Below are 25,650 nucleotides of genomic sequence, written 5' to 3'. Positions count from 1 at the left end.
CAAGAAAATCCCATGATAGATTCACTTTAGGGTCACCATAAGTCAGAAATTATTCGAAGGCACATAACAACAATATTATAGAAAGGTGATAGATGAACTGTTGTATTAGAGAAGCATAAAGGGCTGATATAAAAGCAGTTTGACACCATTTTAACTGCCTTGGCTGAATGCTATAGAATTCTGGTATTTGTAGTTATGTGAGATATTTAATCTTCTCTTTCAGAGCACTTTGGTGCCACAATAAACTACAAATCTGAGGATTCCATAAGATGAAGCCATGCCAGTTAAAGCAGGGTCAAACTGCATTAAATCTGCAATGTGGCAACAACCTCAATGTACGGTATCTTTTTTTCTTTCTTTCTTCACTTGCCTATCTTTTTCCCTTTGTGTTTTTTCTTTCTTTCTGTTTTTTGTAGTCTTGGTGTTGTCTTTTATATATCTGAAAATTTAATAAAATTTTACATTAAAAAAGAGTGTATTTGCACACTTAAAGCAAGTGTTGCAACTGCACCTGTTGCTCTACATCAGTGGTCCCCAAATTGTGCTCTTTAAGGGATTTTGGACTTCAGCTCCCAGAATCCTAGACTATTAGCCAACATGGCTGTGGCTTCTGGTAGCTGAAGTCCAAAATCTCTTAAAGGGCACAGTTTGGGGACCACTATTCTATATGCTCAGCCACCATGAAACATCAATTAGTTACATCCTGTTTGGATTACTGTAACACACCTTCCATGGGACTGCTTCGAAGAGTGGTCAAAAGCATCAGCTGCTGCAAAGAGCAACAGCCAGATTGTTAACTTGGGTTGATTACATCAACCATAAAATTCCTTGGTACAACAGCTGCACTAACTGCCAATCTGCTTCCAGACAAAATTCAAAATGCTGATTATGATATATACAACTAAATAAATAAATCATATGAGTCTTATCCCCTCATCTCCTCATATGAGCTTCCTTGGACCCTCAGATCCCCCACTGAAGATGGTACCTGAGTCCCACCATAGGCACATATAGTGAGGATGGGAGACAGGCCCTTCTCAGTGACTACCCCTTCCTAGAGAGGGTAAAATGGTCTCCTCCTTACTGTCCTTCCATTGGTAGGCAAATGCTTTTTTATTCCAAGAAGAAGATTTTTTAAAGAAAAGGCTTTTTAAAGGGTTGGTACTGTTTTAATTGTACTTTTAAAAACTGCTTTTTATTATTTGTATATTGTATTTTTAAATAGTTTTTAGGTTATTGATAGCTTAATTCAATTTAATGATGATTTTTCATATGTTTCTGCTAGATTGTTTTTATTTTAATATAATCAGACAGTGCAGTAGATTATATTTTAACACTAGGAACATATACAATTTTTTCCTATCTGCCTTCTAATCTTCAATCCAGAACTTTTATTGGAATTGCATCTAACACGTCCACATCCCATGCTCCATCTCCCAGCAGTGTTTCCCAGCTATGCTTCTGCTATATAGTCTATTTCATCACTTCATTATTGCCTCATTCTGCTAAATGAGAAAATTAAGGGACAATCTTGATAGCTTTTAAAGATGTCATCCACTAGTACACTCGGGATATATTCCCACAACTAAACTAGAGTAATGTAAGCATAAGAACAGTTCTTATAAGATGATATTTTCCCTCTCTCTCCAGTCCAATGGGTGGAGGTAACTGAATATGCAAACTTTACATCCTTTCCCTTGCAGTGTTTTGTTTTATTTATTATTTGATGTATATCTTGCCTTTTTCCCAATAAGGGATGTCCTCCACATGGTTTACAATATCAGTTAAACAAAACAGCTATATGGTACAAAAATTACTATATGCTTATTCCTCCTTGTACATGTGATCAGGCATTTGCCTTTTGTGCACGTATAAATCACATCCAACCACACAATGGAATTCCTTAGGCTCCATTGTGATTTGTATGCATTGTGATTTTGGCACATGTTGAAGCCAATGATCCATCTCTGTATAGATAGAGGTGTGGGTGGGAAGAAACTGGATGTATTCTCTCTCTTCCATAGACTGATCCTCAGGAGAGAGTGACGATCATTAGAATTGTTCCTATGCTTCATTTATTCCAGTTCATTTGTAGGATTAGATCGCTGGTGCGCATGTAGATGTCATCTTTTAGAAAAGAAAAATCTCTCATAGGCATTTCTTCCAAGACATCAAAGCTACGGGCCATTACAAATAAGAACATTATATTTACCCACTTGAGCTTTAAATATGCAGTTTGCATAAGTCTATGAAGGCAAACCTTTAAATATCATTATATCATACCCAAGAAGTCTAAATACTAAAAGTTTAATGCTTAACTCTGTATATCAAACACTTTCTCACCGACTATTCCTGTAATTTGGGGAGAAAAGATTGCAAATATTTTAACATATTGCCTTGTTGAAATATACTGTAGAACTACAGCATGTTCTTCTTTAGTAACTTAATGTGCAATTTGGAAGAAAAAAAAAGGAAAGAGTAATTACTGATGTAATAAAACATGAACATACTGGAGACAACTCCATGGAATTTTAATTAGGAAAAGCAGAATGTGTTATGATTTTCCTTTCCCCAAGTGTATGTCTCATTTTCATGGATTCACCCCTGCAAATTTATCTTTCTCTTCCCAAACATGAAGACAGAAAGAGAATTGAAATGCAGCAAAAGATCAGCTCCAGCCTCCTTATAGAAGATATTTAATAAAGTGTTCACTTTTTATTCTTTACTATCTAAGAGTATGGTAAAATATAAATATCTAAGAGTTTCATCCCTTTTAATTTATTTGCACTTGCATCTGTTTAGACTAAACCACAGCAAGCCAAGCTGTGACAGCAGAAGATTAACACCCTAGCCATAGTAACATGGCTGAAAAAGAAGCTTAACTTTATCCTTAAAGGACATAAAACATCATTACAGAATAACTTAAAAAAAACCAGTACAATATAATGTTTGAAACATCCACTTCAGAAGACAGGGAGAAACAGTCTACAAACAAACCTACAGAACACAATGTAATTATTACACCCATTATAAAAATATTTTCCTTTAAAAAAATACTTGGAAAAGTTTGCTACAAAAGATAGTTCCAGTTATACAGAAATAAAGTAGTCTTTATCAGCATTTATTCTAAAAGTAGCAAACCATTTCATATTACTCTTGTTAAATGTCTTACCTTAAATAATGCTCTAACATTGTTACCTTTCCTTCTCAGATTTTACATCAGTGCACTGAACAATTTTTAAAAGTGTCTGTTAAGAGCTTCTGAGACAGTGTTTAATGCAACCTCCTTTACATCTAAGTCTGAGGCTTTCAAGTGGTATTAATCTTCCTTTCCCATCTGTTACTGGCTTTTCAAAGATTATCAAGGCAAAAGAAAGTTAAAATATGAATTATTCTTTGAAACATTGTTTTTCACTTACTTGAACATAAATAAGATATAACATGTTCATGGATAAAGTACAAAAAGCTGTGGAAGCTGCAGAAAATAAAGCCATATTCTTAAGCCAATGCAAAATATATTTTCTGAAAGCTTTAACAAGAGCCACCCATCTCCTCTTTTGTATTGTGACACAATAGAAATATCCATATGTGGCGCAGTGACATTCAAAGTTTATATTTCTGTCAGTCATCCATTCCATTTCAAAAGGTTTTAAATCTGGCAGTTTGTTACTTGTTACAATAAAGCTATCTTCTAAAATTCTTGCAAAAGCAAGAATATGAACCCTGATCTTCCTAGCTGCTACTAGCAGGCACTGTGTTATCAAGTATACATGATTCCTTCTATCAGTCGTCGAACAACCAGTTTTCATTATGGCTTCAATACTTTGTGAATTAGTTGGTTTGACACCTTAATTAAAACTGATAGAGTTCCTCAATTAGTGGAGAAGTAGATTACTTTTAAAAAAATATAACAATGTAAGCATTTACAAGTATTGACAAGCAACAACTTTGTCTTTGATTTTTTTTAAAAGCTAATCTGTCTTTTTAAAGCTAACATCATGTCTCCTACAATCCATTCATGCATCACCTCAAACAAAGTGTGTGTCCTTCCTTAAAAATATTGGCATTATTTGTAGTCAGGTTTAATTAACTAATCAAGTAAAACTCATACAATTATTCAAATGAGATCTCTTCAAGGGAGTAACAGAACAGGTTTCATCCACCTAGCCATAGCTTGAAACAGTTGGATGAGTACTGGGTACTTAGTTAAAGATACCCATGCTCAAACTGCCAGCAGAATGGATCTCCTTTTCTTCATGCAGGTAATGTGTGTGTGTGTGGGGGGGGGGATTAGAATTGCAGCAATAGTGTCACAATCATGATTAAATAGCAGCCATGAATATGAAGCTACTTAAGATTTTCTCTTCCAAAAGTAGTTCATATTCACAATCACTACTATCCAGCAACTGGAACATAGATTAATGATGTTTTTGTCAAGCGTGGGGATCAGGCCAGGAGATGTTATTTAGTGAGCATGGTGTAGTGGTTTGAGTGTTAGACTATGACTCTGGAGACCAGGGTTCAATTCCTCACTCAGTCATAAAACCCACTGGGCAAGTCACATGCTCTTAGCCTCAGGGTAAGGCCATGGCAAACCTCCTCTGAACAAATCTTGCCAAGAAAACCCCATAATAGCATTATCTTAGGGCTGCCATAAGTCAGAAATGACCTGTAGGTACACAACAACAACAACAACACTTAACTAAGTAGCTGATACAGGATTCTTCCCATTACTTTTTTGGACTACAGCTCCCAGAATCAGCCAAACAACAACACAGGTGGCCATGCTGGTTAGGAATAGATTACTGGACTTGTATTTCAAAAATAACTTTTCTGGATCTATATATGGGTATACAGTAGTCATCTTTTAAATATAACGCAGGTTTCACTCCATCATCAGTCTGCTGTGTCATAAACCATAGATGTGAGAATTAAGGGTTTCAAAATGTTTATGAAGTTGATATTCATAACATATGTGTGCCATTTGTAACCCATCTTGCAGGTCATTCCCACTTCCCATATAATTAGGTGCCTGACCCGAACTGATGAATCAGTTCAGCAGCAGACCTGGTTCACACTGCTGCTGAACCGATTCATGAATTCGGATCAGGTACCATCCCTACTTGCCCCGTTCTTGGCAGGCAGGAGCTCTGGGCTCAAGGGAAGGCTTGCCCATCAGGACTACCTTCTCTGCCCCCAGCCTTGCCTCTCCACTGCCCAGCCAGGCCTTCTCCGGAGTGCATTCCTCCTCCTCCTCCTCCTGGGGTCCTTACGGAGGCCTTGGGGGCAGCTTGGACTGCCTGTCCCATCATCCCCCCACTGCCCTGGCCGAAGCCCTCTTCTATGCTGCTTCTGGCAGAGAAGGCAGAGGCTGGGGGTGGAGAAGGCTCAGCCAGGCGGTGGAGAGGCAAGGCCGGGCGGCGGAGAAGTTAGGCTGGGGAAGAGAGGCCAGAGAATGAGGTGCCAACTGGCCAGGCCTTCTCCGTTCCCGACCCCTGCCTTATCCACTGCCACTGGCATAGAAGAGGGCTGCAGCCTGGGCCAGGATGATGGGGGATGATGGGACAGGCAGTTCAAGCTGTCCCCAGGGCCTCTGGAAGGACCCCAGGTGGAGTAGGAGGAGGAACATATTCTGGAGAAGTCCTGGCCGGGAGATGGAGAGGGAAGACCGGGGGCCGAGAAGATAGGCCGAGGACGGAGAGGCTGGGAAAACCAGGGAGCCAGGCGGATTTGAATCCGCCTGGTTCCCAATTGGGCTGAATCGATTTATTCCAAAATAAATCGATTCAGCCCAAAAGACCTGCAAAAAACCAGCATCTTTTTGACCCCCTTTCCTAATTGCTTCAGTGATTCGGATTAAGTGGGAACCATGCTCACTTAAACTGGATCGTGATCTGGTATGATCCAGTTTAAGCCATAATGGGAATGAGACCATGGTGCAACAGCAAAGTACACCTCCAGCTGTTGCTGAACTGAAACTCTCGACATTCCAAGTGTATACAGCCAAACGTAAGAAATGCTGGGAATTACTCCCCAGAAGCATCTGGCAAACAGAACCCATCAACCAGTTTCCTGGAGGCTACAGATTTGGGATAGTAGGCTATTGTCAGAAAAAACGGATTTCTGTGACTTTCTAGTAGCATCATTCCTCGACAAACTGAGACCCTTACCTACAATATCTTGGCTTGGCTTGGTTAAGGCCACAGTGAGGCATAGCAGCTGGCATATTTTTCCCCCAGTTAGGTTTTTTTGCATGGGAAAACAGACATCACCAAACTGCTCGAAAGTTCTGGGCATTAGCTGCTATGGTTATCATGACTTCCTGGTATAAAGGAATTGTTTGCTTCTTCCTCATTTGTCTCACTTTTAGTTTCAAGCCTCCATGGTTGTCTTAAATGCTTAGAGTTCTGTTCTTAGTTCATATTCTGGACGATATTAAACTGAAGGTAACAGTGATCCATAGACCAACTTTGTGTGTGCGTGTGTGCATGCACATGCTTTATCTTGCCTGCTGAGTTTAATTATGGCCAAAGATTCAGCAATTACATTATGCTGTATGTTGATGATGGCAGTATACATTTACAGAAATAGGAGGTGTATGCACAGAGAACAGAATTAAATTTAGGTAAGGGAGCTGGGAGGTGGCATTAAGAAAGACAGAGAGATTGAACAACAAGTTGAGAAATGCACCCTGGAGTTTCATGCAAGAGGGTAAAAAGTGTTTTATCACTGTTAGGACTACCAGAAAGGGAACATGTTCCTAATAACAAATGCCATCTCCAGAAGCACTGTGCCGTTTTATATCTGATTATTTCTCACTAAACAATTTCCCAAGTACAACACTTTCCCCTAAAGGTCCCTATGTACACTGTGCCTCACACACAGAAGTACATGTTCCAACTGTTCTTCAATGCTGAATTTTATTTTCCCCTAGAGAAAATGTGGGAACTAATGTGCTATCCAGTGTTATTACAACTGTTTCATCTACTCCTGACCTTCCTGTAACCAAAGGGCAAAATTTATTCAAATTTAACTTAAGTCAGACGGTGGTGTGTATTACGAAATATTTATTTTATGGGTACTAAAGCCATAGCGAATCTTAAATATACAATAACACAGTTGAATAGACTACAAACTGGAGGTTACATTGACATGGCTGGCAAAGCAAATTTTAGAATCTGAAAGAAAAAGAGAACAAGGCACATTCACAATTTATCATTTGTTGTAAGCCATTACCACCTTAGTCTTCAAGGCGATTTCTTGCAAAACAACCAACTTTGTAATATTGTTTTGGACGGTATCTTCAGTTGCTTTAGAGCTTTCAAAGTGCAACAAGAACGGCAAAAAATTCTAACCAATATGCTTAGCCTCCTATTAAAGAGAAGATGCTAAGTCTGTTTAACCCACCTTTACCATTTGTGTTCTGCATTTTCTCTTTACAGGTTCCTGTCACAAAGTATTATCAACATTACAACATTATCAGCAACATGCAAGTTCCAGAGAACTGGGTTGTACAGAAGATTTTCTGCTGTATATACATTGTTCTATATTGCTGGCATGAAAGTTCCCCTGCTAGAAGGAGAACTTCTCAATGCACTCCCATCCTCAGATCCCAAAGAAGAATGTCATCTATTCTGCCTAGGTGAAAGTAGGCTCCAATGACAAAAAAAGAATGGGAGTGATTCTGTTTTGCCAAATATTGTCCAGTGCCCCCAATATTACAGATAAATAGAATGCATTTTCAGATATTAAAACAACTTAGGACTGCTGGTGTTTACACCTAGTTTCTGTAAGAAGATTCTCTAATCAATCAGGCTTTACAACAAAAGGGAAAACAACAAACGTAGGGACCTATCTCAGGGCACAAGCAAAAGACAGTGCCAGTGTTCAGCCTCACCTTGAGAGTGACCTTTGTGCTGTCACATCAGCTTATATCAGCACCAAAGCTCAGCTGAGTTGATTACACTAATTAGGAGCTAAATTAATACACTATGGTCCTTAATATCAATGCCACCTTTGTTGCATGGATGCCATCCCATTATCTGTGTGTGTTACTGAGCAACACAGGGCAGATTCAGGTGGAAGGGTAGTCACAAAAAGAAACTCATAGCTAAAGCCCACATTTTCTTTAAGCAAAAAGCTGGTGTGCCAGGAGAATGCATTAAAAGACTGTCAATGCTCCTTTAATTTTATTTCAACTTTACCAGAGATATATGATATGAAAGAAAATACATTTACACCACACTGAGATAGAATATTCAGCTAATAATCATGCAAGTCACATTTGTGGCAATTCTGATGCATCTGTCAAGTTTTCAATTTTTTGAGGCAATTCAAACCTTTTGATCTTTATATTTCCAGTAACAAGCATGTTCTCAGACTTGTGGGCAGGTGTGGGCGATGAGTAAGCCTCACTACATATTATGAATTTATGTAGGATAACATTATGCCTTGGATGTATGATATGGCCAGAGGCTGAGTAGCTGTAACTACCCGATTAGTTCACACATATAGCATTGCTCTACTTTTTGATGATATAAGTTAATGCACTGCTGGAGGAGAAAGTGTAGAACTCTTCGCCCTAGCAGCTAGAGAAGAGATGAAAATTCTTTCCTCGTAGCAGGAAAAGAAATATGGCATCAGCTCTACATTATGTAGAACCTCTGGGATCACCTTGGCTCCTACGTTTGAGTAATCTGAGACTACTAGTTCAGCCTGCTGCTGTTAGTTATGAGTGCTTGCACCAAATTCCCATTTTGGTTTCTGAATGCCATATACTAGCTTGCTTTACAGACTCCTATCAATACATCCACTTACGTTTGAGAAATGGAAGCCGTATTTCTGACCATAGTAGTTGTACATACAATTTCAGCCACATCACTCAGCTATAATTAAGTGGCATAATCTCCTCTGAACAAATTCTGCCAAGAAAATCCCACCATAGGGTCTACATTAAGTCATAAATGTCTTGAAGGTACACAACAATAACGATCACACTCAAAACATTTTTTGCATGGACTCAGCCCCATCTTTAAAGTCATATCACAAACCAAATGAAAAACAAAGTTCATTAAGAGTAGCAGAGGATGGCACAATGCCCAAGAGCCAAAGGTGTACTATCTATACTCGACTGTAAATTGACCACATGTATAAGTCAAGGACAGGTTTTGAAGTCAAAAATATGGATTTGTTATGCCTACAAGTAAGAAAAGATGGAAAAGTAATGCAAATGAAATACCAACTATGTTAGCAGTGATTATAGTCTTTTGGTGTTTTGGTAGGTGGAATCCAGGAGAGGTACACTACTGGACCCTGGCCAGTGTTTTTCCAGAGTACTGTAAGATTTCAAACACATAGATAGTACTGTAAGATTTCGAATGCACAGCATGCTGAAATTATTCCTATATAGTTAACAGCAATAATGGATACATAACTTCAAGAGATTATAAACAGAGTAAGTGCCAAGTCAAGACTGACATCTGTTTGCAAAGAAAGCAGCAATCTGGCATGCAGCAAAAGGTACCATTTAAAATTGTTGTTCTGCTTCTTTGTAACATGCACAGAATGCCATCACTTAATGCATACTGAAAGTTTAAACCAGAACAATTGGAATAAAATGAACCAGTAATGCAATTTCTCCAGCTGAGAGAAATAGCTAATGTTGCTGTGAGAAAAAAGAACACACACCTATATGCAGTTAGCATCTGAGCAAGCATGGGTGAGCCTGGATCATGCAACTAAAGCATACCCACTCCCAATGTTATAGCAAGTGGGCTTCCACACTAAAGTAGATTTCGGGAGTTGTGGGGTGGGAAATGCATGGATTTGGGGGAATCCGCTCTGTCAGCAGTATCTTTTCTCCAGACTCACATGTAAACCTTCAATGGTAAACACATTTTAGTGTCTTTAGTAAATCAATCTTAACATATTTAAAAGTTTATTTTATGGTTTTGCTCGGTTTTATTGTCCAAGACAGAAAGAAACATAATGGTTATCCAATTGCCAATCCAAACTAGAATAACTATGAAGGAACAGTGGAATTCACTTAAGTGTTGCCTTATTCAGCATGGCGGTTTAACTCTAGCTGGGGAAAGTGGTAGCATTTAAACTCAAATGCCTTCATTTGTGAAAAGTCTATTTAGCCATCCAGTTCATGAGAATTTAAATGTATGAGTTTTGTATGTTTATAAAAAAATATAACCTTTTAGCAGGAATTTAAGACTTTTTTTATACTAATGACAATGACATCTATGCAGACCTGCCCACAAACAAAATATTTTTCTGTGCCATACCAGATCTAATAATTTACTGTTGGTATGCAGTCACATAGGGCAAAAATTCACAATCAGGAGTGGATATAAATTTGTAGCTGCCTGTAAAAGGATAACTGTAATTTCTCCCCAGTCTAAAGTCCTACTGTGCACTGTATACACATACAAAAAAGCAGAAAACCCATGTATTCAGCAAAATCTAGAATAAGTTTCTGGATATGCAGAGATCAATTACTAAACCATCAGTATTGCTGTGAGCTTCCTGTATACATGCCCTTCCTTTAAGCAACACAATTTCCCAACTCTTCCCTCTGCTATTTGATAAAAATAAAATGTCATATTAATTAAAGTACTCTCAAAATTTCATCTGAAGAGAAATAGGCCTGTTACAGACTGCCAAAATAAAGCTGCTTCGGGTCTCTTTGGAGGTATGCTATTTAAATGATGCATGGGTCCTAAGAGTCCGGAGGTCGCGCCAAAGCCACTCTCCATTCCTAAGCACTGGAGTGCAGCTTTGGTGCAGCTTCTGGATTCTTAGGATGCATGCATCATTTAAACAGCATACCTCCAAAGAGACCCGAAGCAGCTTTATTTTGGCAGTCTGTAACAGGCCATAGATACTTAAATTGCAGCCCAATGCACATATTCTATGGGAATAAATTCCATGAAATTAGGAGAACTGACCAAATAAATGCGTACAGGATTTTGCTGTTAATCTATCAAAGTTAACACATAATAATGAACCAGCCAAATTAATCCTTGATGATTTGACCTCCCTCACTCACTGGAACATTATATTAATTTCAAATCCTAATTGAATTGAGGTTTGTTAAAAAAAAAACCTAGGTATTTCATAATCAAAGAGCCATAAAAGTGAGATACTTAATATAGAAGAGAAATCTATAAACAAATTCTGTAAAAAAGTAAATAATATAAATTAGGCTATTGAAATCAAATTTGGAGATCACCTGGTTCTCCACATGTGTCAGTCTCGAATTCCATCGCCCAGCCAAGTATAGTAAATGGCAAAGTACTATTGGAGTTGTAGTCCAAAGTATCTGGAAAGCCAAACAGTCTTCAGTACTGCCTTACAACGCTCAGGTTGTTTGTGTTGGCAAAAAAAGAAAAGGAAAGTGGGGCATCTGATCATTTCTACAAGAAGCCAATGTTATGAGACTTTTCCTCTCCCTCAACTGTCAATGAGTAATGGGCTGTGGGAGGGGGAGGGAGAGGGAGAGCGAGAGAGAGAGAGAGAGAGAATGACCTCCTCTTCTGACTCCTCTTGTCCTTGACCTGTTCTGATTCCAAATGGTTATTATAAGTCTGTAATTAAAGACAAGAGGATAAATTAGCCTTTTTACCTCCTCTTACCAGTCTTTCACCTTTAGTTTTGGGTCTTTTAGACTGTAAATATGAAGGCAAGAACTGTATTGTTAATTATTTTTGTAAGGTGCTCTAGGAGCTATTTTGGGATAAAAGGCATTATAAAAATGGTTTCAATAAATTAATTGAACTGAACGGCAAGCAGATCTAGGACAAATAAATGATAATAATTATAGGCTGAATCCAATTGTTAGCCCCAACTAGAATGGCCAATTGAACCAATAGAACCTGATTAAGTTAATACAGATCTAAACCCCATTGATGCAACAGGCCTACTATAGTTGGGTCCTATCATTCCAACCACCAAAGACCCGCTTCCTTAACAATTGTTTTCTGAAGTAAAAACTCTCCCTTGTGTATCTCTTATATAAGCGTGTTCTGTAAATTTGTGTCAAGTTACCTGTCAACTCACAGTAATCCCATTAATTTCACAGTTTTCTTAGGCAAACAATATTCAGAGGTAGTTTGCCATTACTTTCCTCAGAATTATATCCTACACCATTCAGTATTCCTTGGTAGTTTCCCCATCCAATTACTAATCATGTCTTATCTTGTCTAGATTCCAAGTTCAGAAGTGATCTGGTGCCATATACAGATTCAACAAGGCAATGTCATTTATGCTTGTGAAAAACTTCACTTTCCAATAACATGACTGATGGAGTGGAAATTCCCAATAACTCCAACACACCAACATGAGGCATGGCTTAAGTGAAAGAAGTAAGATGTAAAAGGGAGGCAGGGCTTAGAGTTAACATAGGGCAAAAATACATTAGAGTAACCCCCATCATTGTATTACCTTTTAAAATACTGTAATGTTATTATATCCATTATAATTAGATCTACAAATCTATTAACTCTCCCAAATTATCAATCCTACTATATTAACTCTACTATATTAATAATCATAATTACTATAATTACATTTATTCTAATTTAAATGAAATTATTTTTAAAACTATTAAAATGTCATATTATTACCAATTTATAACTCCCACCCAATCCATTCAGAATACATTCTTTGAAAGTAGTTGTTTTCAGTCTGCTAAAGATTAATTTATCAGGAAAATCCCCTTCATCAATTAAAAGAAAATCCACTGTAAGTCATTTTTATTTAAATATTTGTTTAAATGAATGCAGTAATTTGCAGTTTAGGATTAAAACTCCCTGATGGCTAGTTCTCAGAGAAGCAACTAAGGCTGCATCTGAACTGTAGAATTAATGCAGTTTGACCCTGCTTTAACTGTTATGACTCCATCCTATGGAATCCTGGGATTTGTAGTTTGTTGTGACAGTAGAGCTCTGACATAGAGGGTTAAATAGTGCACAAACCTACAAATCCCAGAATTCCATGGTATTGAGCCATGACAGTTAAAGCAGTGTCAAACTGCATTAATTCTGCAGTGCAAATGCAGTGTAAATATCTCTGGATCTTACCGCACTGCCCCCAGGGATGTGATGGAGGCGTGATGAAAGGGAGTGGGATGAAAACAGAATGGGTGCTATTACCCATTTTACTGCACCCCAGAACGCCGCCACTGCCACCGGAAGTTCCCATTGTGTTCCTGATCTGTCCTAGAAGAGGTGATTTTCAGGAACTGTTCAGAAGTGTTCCTGTAAATCGCCTTCTCTGGGACGGATCAGGAATGCAATGGGAACTTCCGGTGGTGGCAGCCGCGTTCCGGCGTACAGTAAAATGGGTGATAGCACTCATTCTGTTCTCATCCCACTCCCTTTCGTCACGCCCCCATCACGTCCCGGGGGCAGTGCAGTAAAGTCCTCTGTGTAGCACCACCTCTACATTTAAGAATCATAGATATCTGGAGAACTTTGGCAAGAAGGTCCTCCAATAACAAGAGCCCTAAGATCACCTGGTGAGGACACGAGAAAGCCGTTTCGGTGGCAGCTCCCATCTTCTAGAAGGCCCTTCCTCGGGAGCCTAGGCTGGCTCCCTCCCTGCTGGCCTTTCGCCGGCAAGAAAAAACATTTTTATGCCAGCAGGCTTTCTGTACATAATACATAGCATGGTGGTTTTATGGAGCAGGTGGGTTTTTAGTCTGTTTTTAACCTGTGTTTATTTTATGTGGTTTTATATTATATTTTTATATTGTATATATTTTATGTGATTTTATATATAGATGGTTTAATTTCTTGAATTCTATAACAATTTTAAAGGTTTTATCTGTGAGCCATCCTAGGTCACTCTGGGAAGAAAGGTGGGATATAAATGAAATAAAACAAACAAACAAACAAACAGAGGTAGTGATGGGTACTAGGAAAGTGAGAAAACTGAGGTACAGAAAGAGTACTCTGGAGGCCACCAAAAATATGTCTGGTGCAATAAAAACACAGTCTGTGAAGCTAATACAGGTGTCTTCTTCATTTCTTGGCAACAGCTTGTCAAGATGAAATTTAGAAATTTAGAGCAGTTTTTCAAAGTTTGAATCTGGAGGCAGGGAGAAGATGGGGGATGGGGGATGCTGGAAGACAAAGCAGCAAAACGCAATAGATTTCCAACTATATATAAATGGGTCTCTATAAAACAGAATGAATGTTATGTTCCTTGTTCTGAAATTCCAGTAACATCACCCATTGGTTCACACAAGCTCATTCTGTTCCCAACCGTTTTACTATGTTGGTGATTATAGAGGTACAGAACTATTTGCAGAATGACTCTTCATCAAACGCTTGAGTGTACTATTTTCCATTTCTTTGCACATGTACATAGACACATACTTGCCTCATTATCATTCAATTAAATCTAATACACTGACCAAGATGTTCTCTAAAAGAATTTAGGAATATACTGTACGTATTCAGAATTTTTCTTAATATGGTTCTATTCTGAAAAATGAAGATGCATTTAAGTTTGGCAGTTTACCCCAATTATTTCTAGAGAAAAGCTACTTTTCACAGCACAATCCAGATGCTGAATCATTAACAGATAGATGGGTTTTAACAAGCATAAGCAATGTTTAGTGTAGAAAATTAGATTCTTTTCTTTATGCATGTTTTCAGTATAATGATATACCACCTTCTCCACCTGAGCTATGTACATGCTATTTACTTGCAAATTAACAGCATTATTTTTAGTTTTGTTGGCCAGACAGCATCATTTTTATTAAGTTACCCGTATGTTAAATTTACATTTTTTGAAAGAATCCTGCTTTTGTTGGATCAAGCAATGAAAATCAAGAGTATAGTATTTAATTAAAGAAATGGAGGCAAACCTCCTTTTGAAATATAGTTAGGACTCATGGAAACTACCCTTCATGTTATAATCAGAGTAACAATAATGTAAATAATCTGCAATCAGCTGAAATGGTAACGGAAACACTGAATCATTCCCCACATACTTCTGTTGGCCTACCTACCATACTGAACTACATACTGTACACATGCTTCCAAATACCTGTATTATTCAGATATTTCTACAGCTCCATTTCTCTTGAACTGCCACCCTTTCCTCACTAGCTTTTCACGGAGAATTGACATTGTGCCATTGTCATTGTTAGCCAATTGCACTTGGACGTTTTCTGAGCAAATTCTCTTATTTTTTTTAGGTCCATTTGTGGACAAAATGAAATTGCAGCACCAATACGAGTAGCAGGCAAAATGCTATTAAAGTTTTCAAGACTTCTGCACATTTATACTGAATCCTTCCTTTTCAGCTTCTCCTAGCTTTATTAGTTCCTGTTGGTCCCCTGCTGTGAGATTTGTGACAAATAGCTCTTCTTAGTGTCAGTTCATCTTGTAGTGGGATGTTGGGCATTAATTACCCATTGATTTGCCTTATTTAAAATATTATAAAATTGATATTTTACCATTTTAAAAGAAAACAAATTGTGAGAGAAAAATAAGCAATTGAAGTCTTCCCTCCAGGGGGAATAAAAACTGGCCCAAGGACATTTGCACAAGATTATTCCAAGCAATTAAATCCCAAACCTGGATCAACAAGAAGCAGCAAAGCTGAAAACATGAAGATTTAAACTAGCATTGAACTTTACTTTTGGTTTTAAACCTATGGGTTGTCAGTGAGAAGAATATTATTGAACAATGTACAGGTTGAGCCTCACTTAGCCAGAATTTTGAAATCCAAAATCCTCTAACAACCAATTTTTTTCATGGATGGCTGTGATAGTGCCACCTTTGCTTTCCAATGATTAGTTGCACACAGACTTTGATTCATGTACAAAATTATTTAAAATATTGTATGAAGTTACCTTCAGACTATGTGTATAAGGTGCTTATGAAATATCAATGAATTTAATGTTTACACTTGGGTCCCATTGCCAAGATATCTCATTATGTATGCACATGCAAATACAGGTTTTCCAAAATCCCAAATACGTCTGGTCCTAAGCATTTTAGATAATGGGTACTCAACCTGTAGCAACTTATTAGGCATGAACTGATTAGTCCTCAATAGTATAGACTCACTGAATCAATTGTTGAATGGTGACCCATTGATTCAACACGTCTACTTTAGTAAGGGGAACTTACCATAAATCAGAGCATAATGTTTTGCATTAGACTCCTCCTTCAATTCTATATGTCATTAATTACATAAAGGCAATGGTTACACAGTTCTAAAGGACTCTATTACTGGAATATTCTTAGTAAGTTTTGTTAATCTGAAAGTATTGCACATTCAGTTTGGCTACAATTTTACTGTAGAATCGTCTAAAGGTAAAGTAAAGGTTTTTGATTGACAGTCTTGACAAGATTGTCTAGTTGTGTCCAACTGTATGGGGCAGTGCTCATCTCTATTATTAAACCGAAGAGATAGCGTTGTCAAAGACTGCCCTGTGGTTATGTGGCCAGCATGACTACACAGAACGCCGTTACCTTCCCACTGAAGTGACACCTTTTTATCTACTTACACCAGGGGTAGGCAACCTTTTTGAGCCGGGGGCCGGGTTGCTGTCCCTCAGACAACTGGGGGGCCGAAGCTGGGGGTGGAGCTTCCACCCTCTGGGGGCGGAGCCGCACATGGGGGGTGGAGCTTCCACCCTCTGGTGCGGAGCTGCACGCCAGGGTGGAGCTTCCACTATCCGGGGGTGGAGCCACATGTCAGGGGCGGAGTTTCCACCCTCCGGGGGCGGAGCCACATAATAATAACAATATTTGCAAGAAGCTACTAGGCAATGTCATAACATAGGAAAAATGCATGCACACTGTCTCAACCCAGAAAAGAGCAAGCAAGTCCATGTGGGGGGATTTTGCAAAGAGAATACCAAAGGATAACAACAACAATAATAGCAATATTTGCAAGAATGGAAGCGACTAGGCAAGGCCACTAACAGCAAAAAATGCATGCACAGTCTCAACCCACAAAGGCACAGGTAGTATACCCCCCTCTCTCCTCTCCCTCCCACCCTTTCTCTTTCTCTCCTTCTCCCCTCCCTCCCTCTCTCTCCTCTCCCTCCCACCCTTTCTCTCTCTCTCCCCTCCTCCTCCTCTCTCTCCCTCCCCCTCCCTCCCTCGCTGCCTCCTCCTCCTTCCCCCGGCTCTCCATTTATAGGAGGGAGGAGGGAGGGAGGAGCCAGGAGGGAGGTGGGCGGAGCCAGGAGGGAGGTGGGTGGCGCCCATTGGGAGGCCCGGTGCGGCCGCCGGAGCCCCGTTTCAGGGCTCCGGCGGCCGCAGCGGGCCTTCCGGAGGCCACAGCGGGCCTCCTAATGGGCGCTGCCATTTTGTCCTTCAAAATGGCGGTGAAGTCTCGTGCGACCTTTATGGTTGCGCGAGACTTCACTGCCATTTTGAAGGACAAAATGGCGGCCGGAGCGGCTGAAATCGGCAGCAGGAGGGACCGGGGGCCGGCGGAAAGGCGCCCGCGGGCCAGATCTGGCCCGCAGGCCAGAGGTTGCCGACCCCTGACTTACACTTTTAAATGCTTTTGAACTGCTGGATTGGCAGAAGCTGGACTAGTGATGGGAGCTCACTCTGTCATGTGGCTCCTGGACCTTGACCTGCTGATCTTGCAATTGTCAGAGTCAGCATCTTAACCACCCAGCCACCGCATCTCCTTTTATAGTAGAATGTTTTATAGTAGAATGGCCGCAATCAATTACATCCAATAACCTTAAATATTTTTTTTTAAATCTGTTGTAATGTATACATGAACCAAAGTTCAGACAAAAGGCATTATTACTACAATGTTTAACTATCAAGTCAATCCCTTTGCCTATTATTCTTAAATAGCCAACTGAAACATGCAGAAAACATGATCTAATCCAGGAATTGACAATCACTATCCTTCTGGATGTTGTTATACTTGAATTCTCCATTTAACTCTTGCCAGCATCACCATTGGTGAGAGATGATAGGAAGAATGGTGATTGTGGTGGGATCTGTAGCCCAACAACTTCTGAAGGTCCACATGTTGCTGACATCAGCTCTAATCTTTCCTGAATGGAATGAACTTGCTTCAGACTGTTTGAATATGAAAAAGAAAAAAAAAATCGTTTTCTTTCAGTTAATATTTCAGAGAGAAGGCTGGATTAAAACTCTTCCCTCTGACATGCTAACTATTCATAGGCTGGAATCTTTTTCGGTGCAGGAGTTTGGAGTAGAACCCCTGGAAACCAGGGCTCAAATTCCTGCTCAGCCATGGAAACTCGCTGGGCAAGTTTCTCTCTCAGCCTCTGGAGAAGATAATGGCAAATCTCCCTCTGAACAAACCTTGCCAAGAAAACCCCATGATAATTTTGCCTTAGGGTCACCATAAGTCAGAAATGACTTGAAGGCACACAACAACAACAACAACAACAACAACCACTCCCAGGAGGTCTGTACTATGAGCTTCAGTACAAATATGCTATGCTGTTCTTTTTACAGAACAATTTACTTCACATCATACCGTGACAATTCAAAAATTCTCTCCACACCACTTCCTGAATTAATAAACAGCATCTTTCTACTCACCTTCTGTTCAAATGCTGCTACTGTGCCTTGAAAGTATCAGCCTAGCTAAACTAAATGTTATTAATGACAAGAATGATATTCTGAACTTATCCAGGCAATCAATTCTTCTTTCTGTTAGAGATTGCTGTTGTAAAGAGATGGTGTGTATGTAACATCACCTCTTCGGCATCATTCATTCAAGCCATTAGGGAGAAGTCTTAATCTGCACGCATATACAGTACTTTATAAAAGGACAGGAAAACAAAGTATCAGTTCTATCATTTCCCCTTGTGCCCTATGTGAATGGGTTATTCAGGCTCTAGAGAGCTCTAGGCAGGGACATCACTAGGGGTGTGTGGGCTGCATGAGGAGACACCTTAAGTGGGGATGACACTACTGCTCCCCAAACTTCTGCCTTTTGGCAGAAACAGGCTATGGCATTCATCTACGTCCCTTTAAAATGCTAAAGAGATGGTATGAGTGGGAGGAGAAAGGAGAGGCCCCAGGATTTTTTTAAAATTAAATGTTAATTTAATTTTTTAAAAATTAATTTTATATGTAAATACATTTAGAATGTATGATATTGTAATTTAAAGATATAATTTTAACTTTGCTAGTTGTTTATGTTGTTTACAACTATTACTGTTATATTCACTGATATATGGGATTTATGATTTATGAGTAACATTAGTACAAAAACATTACCGTACTGGGTAACACAACTGGCTCCAGGAACAAACAACACAGACTTTACTAAGAGGCAGAGGTTCTTCATCACAGTCAGGCTTACATTTAGCAGGTGAAGCTTATTTTAAATTAGCACTGCTTAAAGACGTGGTTCCTGGACCAGTGCTAGCCCCTGAGCCATTGACTGTCAGGTGCTGGCAACTTTCCAGGAAAGAAAGAAACAATTTGAGTCAATCCCCACAAATATGGTGATGCTTCCTGACTCACTGGATAAAAAATAATAATTGCCAGTTCTTTACCTCAGATAGCTTGAGAAGCACTGTTTCAAATTAAGGCATACCGTTAAATACCATCTCTCTTTTTACAGAATCCTTCTACAAAGACAACACATCTGTACAGAATATTTTAAACCTGCCTATGCTTTCCAGGTCCAGACCTTTAATGGAAGGACAAAGAGCAACACAACTTCTTGTAACACTCCTCCAAACAAACTAAGAAGGAAATATGATGTTTACTCTGTGAAATTCAACCAAGCAGTACACTGACGTAGAGTCACAAGATCCAGCATGTTGCAGTGGCTTGAGCATTGGACTGTGACTCTGGAGACCAGGGTTCAATTCCCAGCTCAGCCATGAAAATCTCTGGGTGTATTTGGGTAAGTCACACTCTCTCAGCCTCAGGGGAAGGCAATGGCAAACCTCCTCTGAACAAATCTTGCCAAGAAAACCCCATGATAGATTTGCCTTGGGGTCACCATAAATTGGAATGATTTGAAGACACACAACAATAACAACAACAGTGCAGTGATGATGATCCAATTTATTGTGCACAGAACAGTGAGAAAACCTTTAAAAGACGAACATCCCACTAAGCTACATCCAGTTTGCTGTCAACACTTTTGAGCACAGATTCATTGTTGTGTTCCTTCAATACATTTCTGACTTATGGCGACCATTAGGTCAACCTATCATGAGATTTTCTTGGCAAAATTTGTTCAGAAGAGGTTTGCTATTGCCTTCCACTAAGGTGGAAAAGCACAACTTACCCAAGGTTCCAGGGTGACTGGGGATTTGAACCCTTGTCTCCAGAGTCATAGTCCAACACTCAAATCACTGCATCATACTGGCTCTCTGAGAACAGACATAGCTTCATCATAATCCTCATCATAATTAAAGTCCTCTCCAATCCCCCTGGTTGCCCCTACACGCTACAGTCTTCTTATTTCCCTGCAACATGGCTTCATTTTCACACCATTTTATTTTATTTTTATACCTATAATTTTTATTGAATTTCACACAAAAAATCTACTAAAACAACAACAAAACACAACCCCATGACTCCTCCCTATAATTATATACAAGATTTCCCACAACCACGAACCTAAGACGTGGATTTTAGGCTGCATCAATAGAAGTATAGTGTCTAGATCAAGGGAAGTCATAGTGCCACTATATTCTGCTCTGGTCAGGCCCCACCTGGAATATTGTGTCCAGTTCTGGGCGCCACAATTCAAAAAGGACATTGAGAAACTGGAGCGTGTCCAAAGGAGAGCGACTAAAATGGTGAAGGATCTGGAAGCCATGCCCTATGAGGAACGACTGAGGGAGCTGGGGATGTTTAGCCTGGAGAAAAGAAGGTTAAGGGGTGATATGATAGCTCTGTTTAAATATTTGAAGGGATGTCATATTGAGGAGGGAGCCAGCTTGTTTTCTGCTGCTCCAGAGACTAGGACCCGGAGCAATGGATGCAAGCTGCAGGAAAAGAGATTCCACCTCAACATTAGGAGGAATTTCCTTACAGTAAGGGCTGTTCGACAGTGGAACACACTTCCTAGGAGTGTAGTGGAGTCTCCCTCCTTGGATGTCTTCAAACGGAGGTTGGATGGCCATCTGTCGGGGATGCTTTGATTGTGATTTCCTGTATGGCAGGGGGTTGGACTGGATGGCCCTTGTGGTCTCTTCCAACTCTATGATTCTATGATTCTAGGAGGAGGCGAACAGCTACGGCTGCATCCGTGCTGCAGAAATAGTCCAGTTTGACACCGCTTTAACTGCTATGGCTCAAGGCTATGGAATTCTGGGAACAGTAGTTTGTTGTGGCACCAAACAAACTTCAGTTTCTAGAATTCCATAGCCTTGATCCATGACAATTAAAGTGGTGTCAAGCCAGATTCTTCCTGCAATACAGATGTAGCCTATGTCCTCCGTCAAGCCTCAAAAGCTACTTGCATTGTTAGGTTTTTGTAGGTTTTTCGGGCAATGGGGCCATGTTCAAGAAGAGTTTCTTTTTGATGTTTCTCCAGCATCTTCTCTAAAGATGTCGGCCATGAAAGCTTTCTACTTGCATTACCTTCCCTCTATCCTGTTTGAGACAATAAATGAATGGATCCCAAGCCTTCAATAATATATTTTTGTTCGGGTGTTTTATTCTCGCATCCTACTTTTATTAGCAAACAAAGTGGTAATAGAGTGGTCAAGAGTAGGGTGTTGGTGAAGGGATGCTCCGTCCAACCATTTTCTGGGCTCACCTTGTGGTCCAAGACACTGATGTATCCTTCCAAGGGCCGGTCAGAGAGCCCAGGTAGACCTTGCTGGCTGGAGCTGCTCAGCTGAGGCTGGCTTGCAGGCTTCTTGCTGGCTGTCACTGCCACCTGCTGCTGTTGCTGCTGTTGCTGCTGGCTTTGCTCTTTCTGGCCTCCTCCTTCTCCTTCCCCTTCTGCTCTTCCTCCTCCTCCGATGCTGCTGTACAAGAGCAACAAGCTAGTGCACATGGTGGTGAGCGCAAAAGACACTGCCAGCCCATGTCGCTGCAAGGGGACAAGGAGACACACTGAGAGACCCATTGAAGGAAGGAAGAGGGGGGAAAGGACTGCCACCCAGAGAAGGGAAGTGATGGGGGGTGTCAAGCTGTGAGGGGTGCCCCTGGAAAAGGAGGAGGAGTGGCTGGAGGGTGCAGGCACCTTTCATCCAGGGTGGCCAGACATATCTCCTCCTTTCCCAGGACCTGGCCTCCACTTCAGCTTTCAGCCCAGGAGGAACTCCTAGTCCTCCCTAGCAATAGCAAGTACATCTCTATCCTGCTTATCAGTGAACCAACACTCTCTAAGCAGTTCACACTGTGTAAAAGCCACTTGCGCCCAATTGCTCCAGTTGAAGCATGACCAAAGCTCCTCCTTTGTCAGGACATGTGCTCCATTTCATGACCATGTCCAGGAGGCATCCCAAAACGTCCTCCACTTGAAGCATGACCAGGGTGAGCAGGGGTCCTCCCTTGCCAGGACATGAGCTCCATTTCAACCTTCTGTCCAGGAGGAATCCCAAAACGTCCTCCACTTGGAGCACGACTAAAAGAAGCATGGCTTTGCATTTACTTATATGAGTGTTTCCAGCTTTTACTTGGTTATGGCCAGCATGGTTGTGGAAGGGCTTCCATTCTGAGGTGGTGAGGAGGAGGTCAGCCTGCTTGGGTTGCTGCTTGGGGAACCTCCCCTTGTTTACAGACCCAGGAGCCCTGACCTTTTCCCCTCAGGAGGAGGAGGAGGAGGAGGAGGCCCCTCTCCTTCCCGCCTTTCCAAACCTCCCCTCCATGTCTCTTTCCCTCCTCTTTTGCTCCCCAAACCCTCCCTATTCCTCCCCAAAGCCCAGCCCTGGGGGGGGGGGGGTGAGGTGGTGGGTCCCCTCTCCTCCTGCAAATTCTCTGCTGCCACTCCATGTTTGTTTTGCCAATGCCTCCAAGTTTGGACAGGCTTCCCTCCCCTCCCTTTATTTTTAAAAACGAGTTTCCCCCTTTCTTTCTTTCTTTCTTTCTTTCTTTCTTTCTTTCTTCTTTCTTCCTGAGACATTCTTTCTATATAAGGCCACCGAATAAACACCTTAAATCCCTGGCTGGGCTGAGAGGAAGGCTTTCTTCTACAAAGCAGAGGAGCCCTAGGGGGAAATGGAGTTGGCAGCAGCAGCAGCAACAAACCCTCTCTCCTCCTTTTACGCCCCACTTTCTCACTCCAGTCCTCTCAGACTCGACTCTTCCCACATCCCCACCTCTTTCTTTCTCTCTCTCTTCCTTCCTTGCTTGCTTCTGCCTGCCATCCTCTCTGCTCCACTTTTGGGACATTCTCCCCTCTTTCCCTCCTTCTTCTTCTGCGTTTTAAAGGTTTGATGTAAACACATTTAAAAAAAAAATTAAATTGAATGTACTCTCAACATGCCTGATGAAAAAGCCCCCTGCAGCTTCCAAAGCCTGGGGGTATTCGCTTTGGGAGACCCCCTAAAAATGAGACATAAAATGAGGGGGAAACCTCCTCGGAGCAAGGTGCCAGCAGCTGCTTCCAGACTGCCTTGTGGATTTGGGGTGATACAGTACTTCAGCCTTGGAAAGGCAGTCACTGTCTGGCACAGAGGGCTATTCCTCCAGACATCCCCCCAGCCATTCCTAAAAAGAGCCCTGATTTCCCCAAACACCCCCCCCCCAAACACACACACACACAAACCCCAAAGCAAAGGATCCTGGAAAGTTCTTTGCCTCCTTCCTGGAGGGTTTCAGCTCCTTGGATGGCGAGGACTAAGCCTTGCATGCCCCTTTTTAGCCAGCCCCACACCTGCCTCCTTTCTCTCCTGCTTCAGGAAACCTTGGGCGATCTGTAGCCCCACTTTCTCCCCCCAGGATGCCATGCTTTTCGAAAAGCTTGGATTTCCCTCCGGATGCCAAGGAGCCCCTGCCCCTGACTTACCACCAGAGTCTTCATTTTCGGGCACCTTTCCTGGCTCACACCGCCAGCCTCCTTCTTCTGATGCCACTTTTCTTCCTCTCTAGGGTTTCCATTGCGAAGGAGCCGGGGACATGGTTTTTGGCCAGGGCTGTTGCAATAGAGATGGATAGATATTAAATAGTAGTAACAATGATTGAAACAAACCCAAGCCCCTCGGCCAGGCTGAGCCCAGCCTTGAGCTGCTCTGGGCAGCAGCGCGGCTGTTGCAGAGATTAGAGGCAGAATTAAATCTGGACCCTTTTAGAGAGTCTCCCAGTGATCTGCACAACGCCTGACAGGCTCTCTGGGTCCTAAACCACCCTGCTCCCTCGCCTGCTTCTCCTCCTCCAGCTGGAAGACAGACTGGCTTTGGGAGCTGGGTTTTTATTATTGTTGTTGTCGTTGTTATTATTATTATTATTATTCCTGGGAGCACAGTTGGCCAGGTGCCCTCTTTTCCCAGGACATGTCCTCCCCTTTCAAATTCCTGCCCAGGAGGGATGGCAACATGCCCTCCCTTTGGAGCGTAGCAGAGAACCAGGGCTTCAATGGGAGTCTTTTGACAGGAGAACCAGGGCTTTGACAGGGGTTTGATGGGAGTCTTTTGACAGGAGAACCAGGGCTTTGACAGGGGTTTGATGGGAGTCTTTTGACAGGAGAACCAGGGCTTTGACAGGGGTTTGACTGGAGTCTTTTGACAGGAGAACCAGGGCTTTGACAGGGGTTCAATCGGAGTCTTTTGACAGGAGAACCAGGGCTTTGACGGGTTAGACGGGAGTCTTTTGACAGGAGAACCAGGGCTTTGACAGGGGTTTGACGGGAGTCTTTTGACAGGAGAACCAGGGCTTTGACAGGGGTTTGACGGGAGTCTTTTGACAGGAGAACCAGGGCTTTGACAGGGGTTTGACGGGAGTCTTTTGACAGGAGAACCAGGGCTTTGACAGGGGTTCAATCGGAGTCTTTTGACAGGAGAACCAGGGCTTTGACGGGTTAGACGGGAGTCTTTTGACAGGAGAACCAGGGCTTTGACAGGGGTTTGATGGGAGTCTTTTGACAGGAGAACCAGGGCTTTGACAGGGGTTTGACTGGAGTCTTTTGACAGGAGAACCAGGGCTTTGACAGGGGTTCAATCGGAGTCTTTTGACAGGAGAACCAGGGCTTTGACGGGTTAGACGGGAGTCTTTTGACAGGAGAACCAGGGCTTTGACAGGGGTTTGACGGGAGTCTTTTGACAGGAGAACCAGGGCTTTGACAGGGGTTTGACGGGAGTCTTTTGACAGGAGAACCAGGGCTTTGACAGGGGTTTGACGGGAGTCTTTTGACAGGAGAACCAGGGCTTTGACAGGGGTTCAATCGGAGTCTTTTGACAGGAGAACCAGGGCTTTGACGGGTTAGACGGGAGTCTTTTGACAGGAGAACCAGGGCTTTGACAGGGGTTTGATGGGAGTCTTTTGACAGGAGAACCAGGGCTTTGACAGGGGTTTGACTGGAGTCTTTTGACAGGAGAACCAGGGCTTTGACAGGGGTTCAATCGGAGTCTTTTGACAGGAGAACCAGGGCTTTGACGGGTTAGACGGGAGTCTTTTGACAGGAGAACCAGGGCTTTGACAGGGGTTTGACGGGAGTCTTTTGACAGGAGAACCAGGGCTTTGACAGGGGTTTGAC

General features: G+C 41.5%; 1 protein-coding gene across 1 annotated transcript in view; it reads right to left on the bottom strand.

The window, feature by feature from the left end:
• LOC149316435 (alpha-N-acetylgalactosaminide alpha-2,6-sialyltransferase 5-like) overlaps positions 1–24,251 on the bottom strand; it is a 112,623-nt gene extending 88,372 nt beyond the window's left edge. The window contains exons 1-2 of the mRNA XM_089515471.1: positions 23,968–24,251; positions 21,769–22,047 (exon numbers count right to left, since the gene is read on the bottom strand). Coding sequence (XP_089371597.1) covers positions 21,769–22,047; positions 23,968–23,982 — 294 coding nt within the window. The 5' untranslated portion in view covers positions 23,983–24,251. The remainder of the gene's footprint in view (positions 1–21,768; positions 22,048–23,967) is intronic.
• Positions 24,252–25,650: the final 1,399 nt, after the last annotated feature.

The sequence above is a fragment of the Sceloporus occidentalis genome, unplaced genomic scaffold (assembly GCF_023333645.1).
Source record: "Sceloporus occidentalis isolate IW3139 unplaced genomic scaffold, rSceOcc1.0.p SCAF_3, whole genome shotgun sequence".
Lineage (NCBI taxonomy): Eukaryota > Metazoa > Chordata > Lepidosauria > Squamata > Phrynosomatidae > Sceloporus > Sceloporus occidentalis.
Note: the sequence above shows the minus strand (reverse complement) of the source record. Positions and strands in the feature narration are given on the sequence as shown.